Source organism: Tupaia chinensis, unplaced genomic scaffold, assembly GCF_000334495.1.
Source record: "Tupaia chinensis unplaced genomic scaffold, TupChi_1.0 Scaffold000247_1, whole genome shotgun sequence".
NCBI classification, from domain to species: Eukaryota; Metazoa; Chordata; class Mammalia; order Scandentia; family Tupaiidae; genus Tupaia; species Tupaia belangeri.
The window spans coordinates 1,768,484-1,780,666 of record NW_006159725.1 but is presented as its reverse complement, the minus strand read 5'-3'; the positions used below and the strand labels follow the sequence as shown (position 1 = coordinate 1,780,666).

The window sequence follows — 12,183 nt, the reverse complement described above, 5'->3', positions numbered from 1 at the left end:
GTGTGTTTCTTAAAGTAGGGAAGAGCTGACCTAATCTGATGTCTGGGGATAGGCAGCAGCTAAAGCAAGTTGCTGCCATGAACCAAGATGCTGCCACCAAGAACTGTTTCAAGAACCATTGGATGGCACTGTGCAGTTTCAAAGGTTATGTGAAATCAGGAGGACAGGGCACAAAACTACAGATAGCATTATTTTCATTTTATAAAAAAAAAGATAGGTGATCAATCCATAGGAAAAAAATTAGGGGATACCTGAAATGTAAAAGTAAACTTTTAATAAAAAATTTTCATTTGCCTTTTACTTTTTCATGTTCTGAAATCAATACGTACCCCCTTTCTTATTAGGGGAAACACTATGAAATCTAAAAGGGAAGCCAGGAGGTGGCATGGTGGTTAAGGCACTGGACTTCCATGTGGCCAATTGTGATTTGAATCCCAGACCAGATGGCTTGAAAACCGTGTGTGTGTGCCCAAAATCCCAAGAGGAGAATGGAGGAAAAGGAATTGAGCTGTGGCTATCCACCTTAGAGGGTGATTTCTCACTTTCCCTCTTTCTGTCTCTCTCCAGCAAGCTCACATGCCCTTTGACAAAAACCTTAAAACAAAACAAAACAAACAACTAAAAAGGAGGGGCTACAAAACAAAACAAAACAAAAACAACTAAAAAGGAGGGGCCAACAGGTGGCTGGCATAGTAGTTAAAGTGCTAGATTTCCATCTGACTGACTGCAGTTCAAGTTCCAGACCCAGAGGCTTGAAAATCATTCCAGGTATAAATATGTGCGTGCCCAAAATCCCAGGAGAAGGAACTGCAGCATGACCATCCTCCCTGGGGTGATTTCTCACTTTCCCTCTCACTGTCTCTCTCTGGTGGTGAGTGCATGCTCCCTATGGCAAAAAACTAAAAGCAAAAACAACAAACAATCAAAAAATAAATAAATAAAAGGGAAGTGAACACAGGGGGGATTACGTTAGGAGAATAACTGAGGGACTGGGAAGATGATTAGGGCCTGACTGCTTGGTGGGCACAGATCCTTGGGTAAAGTATTTAAATGCTCTATTTCCTCCTTTGTAAGCTGGAGACCAAAATAACAGCACTTACAGCAGCTGGCTGTTGCCCGGACTTAAAAAGAAACTGCTTGTAAAGTGCTTGGCGGGAGGCCTGGCCTTGGGCTAGCCCAGAACAGATTTCAAGCAACAGATAATGAGACTTCTGTTCCTGACTCTGCCCAGTTCTACTGGTGGGCACGGAGGCGATGAGATAATGGGCTTTGGCATTAGAAAGATGTGGGTCCCTCTCATGGCTCTGCCCCCTTCTGGGGGGATTACTTCATCTCTGAGCCTTAGTTGGCCTCAGAAAGAAGCGTACCTGGCAGAGTGACGACCGGGGTTATGGGAAACAACACACACAGAAGACCTAGGCCGATCTGCTCAAGGAGGGGGTCAATGTTATTTTTACTCTTGTACAACCCTGCGGCAAATTACTTAACCCAGTAGTAGAATTTAATTTAAAAAGAAAAGTAATAAAAAAAAAAAAAATTCTATTTTATAAGGCCATAATAAAGGAAAAAAAACAAAAAACAAAAAACATGGTGGAAAGTACCTGGAAAACAGGCTAGAAGAAAGGGAAGGAAAGAAGCCCTGTGTCAGCATTCAGAGGCGGCTTTTGCCGCTGAAAGCTTTGTCATCCTTGGGACCGGCAGTTAGTGTAATGGCTATGTCACTGGACTCCCATCTAGTCGACTGCAGTTTGAGTCCTGGACCTGGTGGCTTAAACTCATGCCCAAGATCCCGAGAGGAGAATGGAGGAGAAGGGATTGTGTTGTGGCCATCCGAGTGATTTCTCGCTCTCTGTCTCTGTCTCTCTTTCTGGCGAGTGCACGTGCCCTATAGCAAAAACCTCTCAAAGAAGGAAAAGCTCTGTCATCCTGTAGCCCATTTTCAGATAGAAGAATTCTAGCTGAGGGGCCAGCAGGTGGCCTGGTGATTAAGGCACTGGACTCCCACATGGCTGACTGCGGTAGCGTCTCAGACTCAGCAGCCTGAAGATCATGGTGGGCATCTGTGTATGTGCCCTAAATATCAAAAAAAGAAAGGAGAAGAAGGGACTGCGGTTGGGGCCGGCAAGTGGCATGGTGGTTAAAGGCGCTGGACTCCCACATGGGCGGCCACAGTTCAAGTCTCGAACTTTGGGGCTTGCTTTCTCACTTCCTCTCTCTCTCTCTCTGATCAAACTGAAAAATAATAATGATAATAATAATAAAGTTAAATAAAAATAATTCTTAAAAAAAAAAAAAAAAAGAAGAAGGGACTATGGCAAGGACATCCCTGGTGGGGCATGATTTCTTACTTCCCCTCTCTCTGTCTCTGTCTCTCTGGCAAGCATACCTGACCTATGGCTCAAACCTTAAAAATAAAATAGTTTTACTTGAGGCTCGCTCTTGCCACAGGTACGAGAGGGACGAGACTACTATCTTCCTTGGTTTGTCCATTCATTCAGTCAACAAGCACCCACCGAATGCCACTCACACACCAGGTCTGGTGCTACCTCTTATTAGCAAAGGAGCAAATCAGGCTATAATAGAAACTCATGAAACTCAAACCCATCCGCAGGGGGCTGATCTGGCCTCTTTCCAGTTCTCTCTCCTTATAACAGCCTCCCACATCCATTAAGAGCCATTAGGTTTTTAGAAAGGGGCTTGAGAAGCGCCAAGGGAATCCCTCTACCTAGAGTCAGGGACGCATTACAGCATGTCTTTGTAAGAGAGATTTTTTGCTACAGGGAAACTGCACTCACTAGAGAGACAGAGAGAGACAGAAAAATCACTCCCCAGGGGAGATGGTCATGCCACAATCCCTTCTGCTCCATTTTCCTCCTGAGATTTTGAGCACACATGCACACACAACCGGTATGAGTTTTAAGCCGCCAGGTCTGGGACTCAGACCACAGTCAAACATGTGGGAGTCTAGCAATGCAACCATTACACCATCCTCTGGTCCCTATTTTTTTCTTTAAGAGAGATTTCAGTTATAGGGCAAGTGTACTTGCCCAAGAGACAGAGAGAAAGTGATTAATCACTCCCTCGGGGAGATGGCCACACCACAATCCCTTCTTCTCCATTCTCCTCTTGGGATTTTGGGCACGCACATGGGCCTGGCATGAGTTTTCAGCTACCGGATCTGGACCTCAAACCATGGTCAACCATGTGGGAGTCCAGTGCCTTAACCACCACGATACCTGCTGGCCCCCCATTATGATGTCCATAATGTACAACATCCTGTTTACGCAGAGTGGCCTCCAGAGAAGAGCCCCCCTTTCCCAGGAACCTCCCCACCAGGCTCGACTGCCAGGTCAGTCCTCGTGTAGGCTGATCCCCTCCTGCTCACACACCACCCGGCTCCGAGGAGTTACCTTTGTGTGACGATACACCTCCACGGAAGTTCAGAGTTCTCTTCTCTTGTTTGTGGGTGTCGAATGCCCAGAAAAGGTTCACCACGTAGCCATTCACCTGCCGGGAAGAGTCACATCATGTGAACAGCTCTAGTCACAAGACACACCAAATCCAACAGACAGGATGATGCTACACCTCTTTTCTGGAGTCTCCGTAGGTTTCTCGTTTCTTAGAAGGAACAAGGTTATTTCTTTTGATTTTTAAACGTTTTACTTGTATTTTCATTAAATAATTTTACTTATACTCTACCTACTTCTAAAAACAAGCTTGAGACCATTTAGAACAGAAAATAAAGATAGAAAGAAGAAATGCTAGAAAGATCAATAGGTTATGGGCATTAAAGAGACGTCTGGGGACCAGCAGTTAGCGTAATGGCTATATCGCTGGACTCCCATGTAGTCAGCCGCGGTTCAAGACCCGGACCCAGTAGCTTGAACTCACACCAGGCACATGTGCATGCATGCCCAAGATCCTGAGAGGAGAATGGAGAAGGGATTGCGGCATGGCCATCCCCCTAGGGGGTGATTTCTCGCTTTCTATCTCTCTGTCTCTCTCTGTCTTCCTGGCAAGTGCACATGCCCTATAGCAAAAACCTCTCAAAAAAAAAAAAAAGATAAATCTGAGCTCAGGCTGCTTTTCTGGACAAGGCCAAGAGGTCAATGCCAAGGTGGGCTGAGTAAAGCCCATTATCCCACAGGAGTAAACACACCCACGCATCAGGAAGGACCACCTTTTCTAATCCCTGAGCTCATCGAAGGACCCGATCTAAAACGTTTTAAACATGGGACAACAAACAAAATATAAACATTTTCTTTTTGTAAAAAAGAATTATTTATTTAATTTTATTAACTAATTATTATTATTATCTTTTAATTTGGCCAGGGAGAGAAAGAGAGAGCGAGAGGGAAAGTAAGAAAGCAAGCCACAAGGTCTGGGAGTCAAACCACAGTTGGCCATGTGAGAGTTCAGCGCCTTAATCACCATGCCACCTTGCAGCCCTGATATAAATGTTTTCCAGACCATGGACTATATAGACAAGGACACATGAGACCCTTCTTCTATCCACCTTCTTGGAAGCCAAGAACGTGATACCAGATTGTGGTTCGGTGAGTGGCACACGGACTCTGAGAGCTTCCATCCCAACACAACCTTCTAGAACGGGAGGGTTGTGGGAAGAATGAATGGATAAGAATGGACATTCGGGAACATGGATCTCCATATGAAGAACCACATGGACTCCGATGACTACAGTGAAGTCAGCTATGCAGATGGGCCAAGAGGAGGGGCTGGCAGTGCCATGGTGACGGAAGAGGCTATTGGGTGGACGTGCTTCTAAGGTATCGGACTCTCTCACAAGAAAGTTGCTCTTCCACTGTGGGAACCTCTGCATTAGCGCTTAGCACTAGGAAATCCAATAAAGCTGAAAATTACAGGGCATACGTATTCTGTTAACACCAACTCTTTATTTGCACTGTAGCTGTGAACCATTTAATTATATGGTTAAAGAAAAAAAAAAAGACACCAGGCTGAGGCAGGATAATTACATGGGAAGACTCGAGTGGTTCTTCGTGGGAGAAGGAACCGACCTAGTTCTAGCATTTCAGCTTCGCAAGATCGAGCCATTCTTTTTCTTAGTCTTCCTGTCCTGACCTATGGGCTCCCACTCCAACTGCAGTTTGCACCTTACCTTGATACCGCCACCCATGGTCAGGGTGAAGCTCAGAGAGTTTTCACCGTAGCTGTCAATGTGGATATCTGGTGCCGGGATCACTGAAAACGAGAAAGGGATTCAGAAAGAGAAATTACATGATGGAAAGCGAGGAAGGCAGGGCCTCACAGGGTTCAACTCAACAGACCAAGGGACCGTTCAGCGGGGGAAGGATGGGCATGCCGGTGGCTAGTCTACTTGCCTATCTCTGTTACCGCTGTCTGCCTGATCTGGGGTTGGGGCCACAGGTACGTGGTGAGCACACGACCCTCTCGGCTCAGGTAGCTATCCTGGCAATCAGGGAGAGCAGCAAAGTTCCATTTTGTACACGTCCCCAAACAGACCAGACCCAGGGTGGTTCTTGGCGGTGTCAGGATCACAGGGAGTGCCATCTGCACTGGTGCTGACAAGTCCCAGTGGTCCCAAGCCCTTTCCAAAGGCTGACGACAGGGTGAGTTGGGAACTACGTGCATGCGTGGCGAGAGGCAAAGGGTGTGCAACGTGGCCTCTTGTGTCTTGCAAACTTGAGCTCAAGCTCCTATTCTCTGACACGTGACAGATAAGCGGACAGGTTACTTACCTCCACTGAGCTGAGAGCTACATGATTACCCAAGTCGCAGAGCTGGGAAGTTAGCTAAGATAATGTAGGTGCTAGGCCTGTCACTCCATGCATGTCCCCCTCCTCTCCTTCTGCAACTAAGCCTCACTACGGTTGATTAAAGAGTCAGGGAGGCACTGGATGGTGGTGCAGGAGGGCCAAGACACACACAGGGAATGTTACAGGAGGCGGTCTAGAGACCTCCCAAGGGCCATGATCCAGGCCAGCTGAGGCTGGGGGTGGATTACAGCATGAAGGCTCCGCTAGGGGGTGCCTGTTGCTTTCTCTCATGGAAGAAAGATGGAAACAACCTTTTAAAAACTTTTATATGTAATACATTTTCCAAAGAATTATTTAATTTTATTCATTATTACTATTATTATTTAATTTGACCAGAGAGAGACAGAGAGAGGGAAACTGAGAAGGCAAGCCACCAACTCCGGGACTCAAACCACAGTCAGCCACATGGGAGTCCAGTGCCCTTAACCACCGTCCCACCTGCCAATCCATAAATAAGCTTTTTATGTTATTTTATTTTTTAAAAAGAATTACTTTATTGAACTTTAGTTTATTTATGCATATATTTAAATTTGACCAGAGAGGGACAGAGAGATAGAGAGAAGAAAAAAAGTGAGAAAGCAAGCCACCAGGTCTGGGACTCAAACCATGATCGGCCCTGTGGGAGTCCAGTGCCCTTAACCACTACGCCACCTGCCAGCCCATAAATAAGCTTTTTTCAAACAAAACCTTAGAAAAAAAGTTTGAGGGCAGTCACCACCCGCTTGGATTTTCCAGTGCAGGCTGTGACCTGTGCCTACACAATTCTGGGTGTGTGCTCTCGGTCCCTAGTCCAGGGTCCCTTCTCTTTGCTATGTGCGATCAGTATGCTTTCAGCCAGGTTTTGCAGGAAGAAATCATTAAAAACAAAACAAAACAAAACAAAAAACTAAAACATGTGGGGACTGTGCATTCAGCATTCTTTTTCTGTTTTTCCTAAATAAACCACATCTGTTTATTTTACGGACATTTTCTGCAAGTTTAACCTGAGTACGGAAGAGTGCAAAAAGTCTAAGTGTACAGAGAAGAATTTAAAGACTGATCGCATCTGTTAGCACCTGGGTCACAAAATAAAAACATTGTTGGAGCCTAGACGCCTTTGCCATCCCCACTCTGGCCATGAAAACCCTCAGGGGTAACCACTGTCCCGACTCCCATAGGCTGATTGTGCTGGTCGTCAGCTTTACATAAACAGAATTGCAGATCTTTCTGCATTCCGCATCCTGTGAGGCATTCTACCCTAAATCCGGCCCGGTGGCACTAAGCTTAGCTGCCTCCTACAATGATCTCAGCGACTCCAGATAGTGACTCTCCATGACCCAGGCCTATTTCTCACAGGCCCATGTTAAAATATAAGTCCCGGGGACCAGCAGTTAGCGTAATGGCTATGTTGCTGGACTACCATGTAGTCGACCGCGGTTCGAGTCCCGGACCCCGTGGCTTAAACTCACACCAGGCGTGTGTGCGTGCGTGCCCAAGATCCCGAGAGGAGAATGGAAGAGAAGGGATTGTGGCGTGGCCATCCCCCCCTGGGGGTGATTTCTCGCTTTCTATCTCTCTGTCTCTGTCTGTCTGGCGAGTGCACGCGCCCTATAGCAAAAACCTCTCAAAAAAATAATAAATAAATAAGCCCCAGTCACACCGCATGCCACGGGGCTCATTGGGTTTAATATTCGCAAGTCCAGAAATGGAAGCCTCTCATGCCAAGGCTAAGATCGTGACCCACGCCCCCCCATCTTGGAGGAGCAGCAGTGGTCCGCCCCCCACGTATGCAGGACCCTGCTTTTCACGGCCTCCCTTCTCTCACTCATTAGCTGTCTACTCTCTGCACACACCAGTTTTGACAGAGGACACAGATCAGATGTCCACCCGCAGGGGTACGCGTGCACGATGACAAGCTAGTCACCCACGACGAGCAGGTGGTACAGCTGCCACATGCTCCTCTACCCAGAGGGAAGGTTGATGAGTGAGAGCCCCAGTTTTGGAGTCAGGCAGGCCAGGTTCTAGTCCCAGCTCAGTCACTTCCTGATCGTGTGGCCTGGATTAAGTGACATAGCCTCTTCCTTACTATTGCCGTAAGTGTCCTCAGGGGTCGATGAGCTGAGCTGAACCGTGCAAACCAGCGAGCACTCCAGAGCGCTAGGTCCCCAGCAGCCCTTGGCTGCTACTAAATGGGCTCTAGTGCTAGAACCACCACCTGCACGGAGCTCGGCAGTGCCACTGGGTAGTGACAAGCGCCAGCCTGGTGCCCTCCTTACAGCACCACAAATAACCATGCTCAGAATCGTGCTCCTCTTCAGCGAGGGTGAAACCCTCCCTTCAATTTTGGATACTGTGTGCTCGCAGAAGGGTGGGAGGGCACCACAGCCTTTGGGACCCCCTTCCTATGTCTGTTCCTGCCTAGAAGAATGCACTTCAAGTGCCCGCTACGTTGGAAGTTACTTCCAGAAGGCTTCTATGGTCTCTACACCGGCAAACGCCGGCATCACTTACCCTTTCCAGTCATGGTGGTGATGGATTTAGAGTCGCTCCAGTTTCCTATCCCACGACTAGTCACCGCAGCCACCTTTCAAATCAGAGTGGGAGTTAGCAGGAAATAAAGGCCGTGTACCAGACATGCAAGATCCCGAATGAGCCGAAGGGGTGAGACTTGGCAATGAAGGTGGAAAAACGATGTTCAGGGCTCCAGGACAGTCAGAGGCCCCAGTGACAAAACCATAAGGGAAAGCGAAGGGAAGGAGCTGAACTAAAATTATGACAGTCCTGAGATCGTGAAATACTGATTGACAGGTGTCAATCTGTCGGGGCAGGTGTGTGTGCGTGTGTCCATCTGTACACATAAACATACACATATACAAAAAGGGTATTGAGAGTCCATTTAACGGACTGGACTCTCGAGTATGTGCACTTAATGGTTTTAATAAACGTATTTTGCAGAAAATCGATCTCTTTCCTGCTAAAGAGAGTAAGAATTTATTTCCTAAGAACCCCTCGACATCAGCATATAAACACAGCTTATTGCAGCTGTGGCTTCAGGTAAGCAGGAGAGAGGAGACGGCTGGCCGAGAGTCTGGGCTGGCCGCGAAGCTGCATCGTTGTGCTTTCTCGGGTTTCCAAGGCAAGGCTGCCCCCAAGGTCTTTGTGGTATCTATTTAAGAGGCGGGAAGGAACTGGGAACCCCCAGGGCACGGAGCCGGGCATACTGCAGATGACTAGTAGGGCTGCCATATGGGTAAGTACAGACTTCCCACGAAACGGCCACCGCCATGCTACGGCCGCCCAGAGGGCAGGGACGAGGGGTAACACTCACCCTGACAGTGTAGAGAGTGTTGACCGGTAAGTTCTTTATTTCTGTAGAGTTACTAGCAGCCCTCTGGGAGGCCCACATCTTGGAACCACTCCTGCTGTACTCTACCTGAGGAGACAAGAACACCTGTGGGTAGAAGAGTGACCGAAGGCAGGGGCACCCTGATGCCGTTCAACGGGGCAGGAGGGCAGAAGGCAGAGAGTGGGGTGTTCTGACAGACAAGTGAGTTCACGCGGCCACGCCAACTCAGCCGTCGGTCCTACAGAACACCCTTCTGCTGACTCCCCAGGAATGTCCCAGCACGGGTCGCCTCCTGAAAGGTACTTACAATGTACTCACGGATGAGGCCGTGGGTATGGATGGGAGGGGCCCAGTGGCCCACAATCACACCTTCTGCTTCTCTGTGGAGCGACAGCTGGAGATTTCGAGGGGCATCCGGCACTAGAAAAGAGTCAACATGAGGTAAGAACCATCTGCATAGTGGTCAGCAGGTAGCATAGTGCTAAAGGTGCTAGACTGCCACGTGGCCACCGACAGTTCAAGTCCTGGACCCAGTGGCTTGTAAATCACAGAAAGAGAATGGAGGAGAAGTGATGACCATGTGGCCACCCTTCTGGGGGGAGGTGGTGATTTCTCACATTCCCTCTCACTCGCTCTCCCTGTCCCTCTCTGGCAAGTGCACATGCTCTATGGCAAAAATATTAAAAAAAAAAAAAAAAAATCCACACCAGGGGCCTACCAGAGGAATTTTCCTGAGTTTACAAAGAGAACAAGAATGAACGTGGGCCGTCATTGGGCACCTCCGCTAGAAAGGCTGTCAGCGTGGTTCACGCTCTTCTTCTTGCAGAACGCACGGTGCGCTGCCCACCTGTCAGATCATGACTCTGGGGGCTGCAGGAGACCATCACTTGGACAGACTGAGTCACCATTAGTCCTGGGGCTTCAAGGCTGAGCTCTTAACTGTCAAAGACAGCACCTGCCGTCAACTTCTCATACAACAAAACACCGTATGGGGCACGATGAACAAGATATGGAGTTACTCGCCAACACCCCAGGGTCTCTGAACACGGTCACGTGCAGGGCACACTCCTTCATGAGCTTAATGTTACCTTAGTCCAGATACAACAAGGCGACGCAGAAACGACTAGAATAGGCAGACAGGCACCCGCCCGACTACTTTGAAGGGAGAAGGAAGCAAGCAATTCTCTTAGAATCAAGAATTTGGTAACTTTCTTACAAATTTAGCCACAATACTGACATGCCTCACATGGTAATGAGGCCGAGCTCGTAAGTACCAGATACTGGCAATTACCTAGAGAAGGAAGGTCCAGCCAGACGCTGGACGAGAAATGCAAAAGAGGGCCCTGGAGGGAAGACCCAGAAATTAACTTCACAAGATACAAGCACATTCTCTGATTTAATGAAGACTAACTCAGGCAAGACCGCAAAACTTAGTCACAACACTTCTGTACGTTTAAGACACATGATTATTAAGGGTCTTTAAAAAGTTCATAAAAAGTACATAGCATGAAAAGACTATATGTGGGCTTCTTTTTTCTTTTCTTTTTCTTTTAAGGTTTTTGCCATTGGGTGCATGGGCTCGTTAGAGACAGAGAGAGTGAAAGTAAGAAATCACTCCCCAGAGGAATGGCCACACCACAATCCATTCTCATCTTGGGGTTTTGGGCATGCATGCACATGTGACTGGAGCAATTTTTTAAGCTGCTAGGTCTGGGACTGAAACCACATAGGCCATGTAGGAGTCTAGCACTTTAACTACTATGCCAACTGCTAGCCCCTATGTGTGAATTTCAAAATTTGTACCAAAATAAACTCGTGCTTTTTTTTTTTTAAAAAAAAAGAATTATTTATATTAGGGGACCAGCAGATGACATAATGTTTAGGTCACTGGACTCCCATGTAGTCAACTGCAGTTTGAGTTCTGGACCCAGTGGCTTAAAACTTAGGCCAGGCTGGGACTAGCAGTTAGCGTAATGGCTATGTCATTGGACTCCCACGTAGTCAACCGCGATTCGAGTCCCAGATCTGGTGGCTTAAACTCACGCCGGGCATGTGTGCATGTGTGCCCAAGATCCCGAGAGGAGAATGGAGAAGAAGGGATTGCAGCGTAGCCATCCCCCCTGGGGGGTGATTTCTCGCTTTCTGTCTCTCTGTCTCTCTCTATCTGGCGAGTGCACGTGCCCTATAGCAAAAGAAAACCCCCAAAAAAAAAAAAAAAAACAAAACCTTAGGCCAGGCACGTGTGAGTGCGTACCCAAAATCCTGAGACTGGAGGAGGGATTGCAGCATGGCCATCCCCCCTGGGGGGTGACTTCTCATTTTCTGTCTGTCTCTCCAGTAAGTGCACATGCCCTATAGCAAAAACCTCTCTAAAAAAATATTATTTATTTTATATATAATTATATCTATATCTATATCTATCTATCTATCTATCTATATATTTTATTTTTCTTAATTTGATTAGAGAAGGAAAGAAAGGGAAATTGAGAAAGCAAGTCACTAGATCCAGGACTTGAACTGTGGTCAGCCACGTGGGAGTTCAGTGTCTTAACCACTATGCCATCTGCTGGCCCCCCAAACTCATACTTTAATTCCATTTCCATAAACTTTTTATTCACAAGTTCTCTTGTATACTCCCACATTCCTGAGCATCCTTGAAAACAACTCTCTCAAAATCCCATGCTGTAAAAATAAACAGCAACACTTACGGCCTTCTGGAGTCCTCAGGGTCACGAAGTCATTGGTGTTGTGTGCCTTGCTCAGGCATTGAACCTGAACTTTCACCTGGTATGTGGTGTCTGGTTTCAGGACTTTTAAGACGGTGTTGGTTTTATTGCTGTGGGTCTCCAGCGTCTTCCAGATGCTTTCTCCAACCACCCTGGCCGAAAGAACCAGGATACCGTCACACCGAGGCGGCACAGGGCGGCTGAGCTGGATGGCACATTAGCAAAGAGGCGCGCCCCACACACCCACAGCCAGTCTACGGGACATCCAGAGGCCATGACGACATCGTGTGCTTCTCACAACAAAGACGGGACCCAC

At 47.6% G+C, this 12,183-nt stretch overlaps 1 protein-coding gene across 3 annotated transcripts in view; it reads right to left on the bottom strand.

Moving 5' to 3' along the window:
• Positions 1-12,183, bottom strand: part of SORL1 (sortilin related receptor 1) — a 226,472-nt gene that overhangs the window by 17,801 nt on the left and 196,488 nt on the right. For all 3 annotated transcript variants that reach the window (XM_006148800.3, XM_027771985.1, XM_027771986.1), the window contains exons 35-40: positions 11,850-12,019; positions 9,449-9,561; positions 9,124-9,228; positions 8,307-8,379; positions 5,138-5,220; positions 3,411-3,507 (exon numbers count right to left, since the gene is read on the bottom strand). In XM_006148800.3, the coding sequence (XP_006148862.1) occupies positions 3,411-3,507; positions 5,138-5,220; positions 8,307-8,379; positions 9,124-9,228; positions 9,449-9,561; positions 11,850-12,019 (641 nt within the window). The remainder of the gene's footprint in view (positions 1-3,410; positions 3,508-5,137; positions 5,221-8,306; positions 8,380-9,123; positions 9,229-9,448; positions 9,562-11,849; positions 12,020-12,183) is intronic.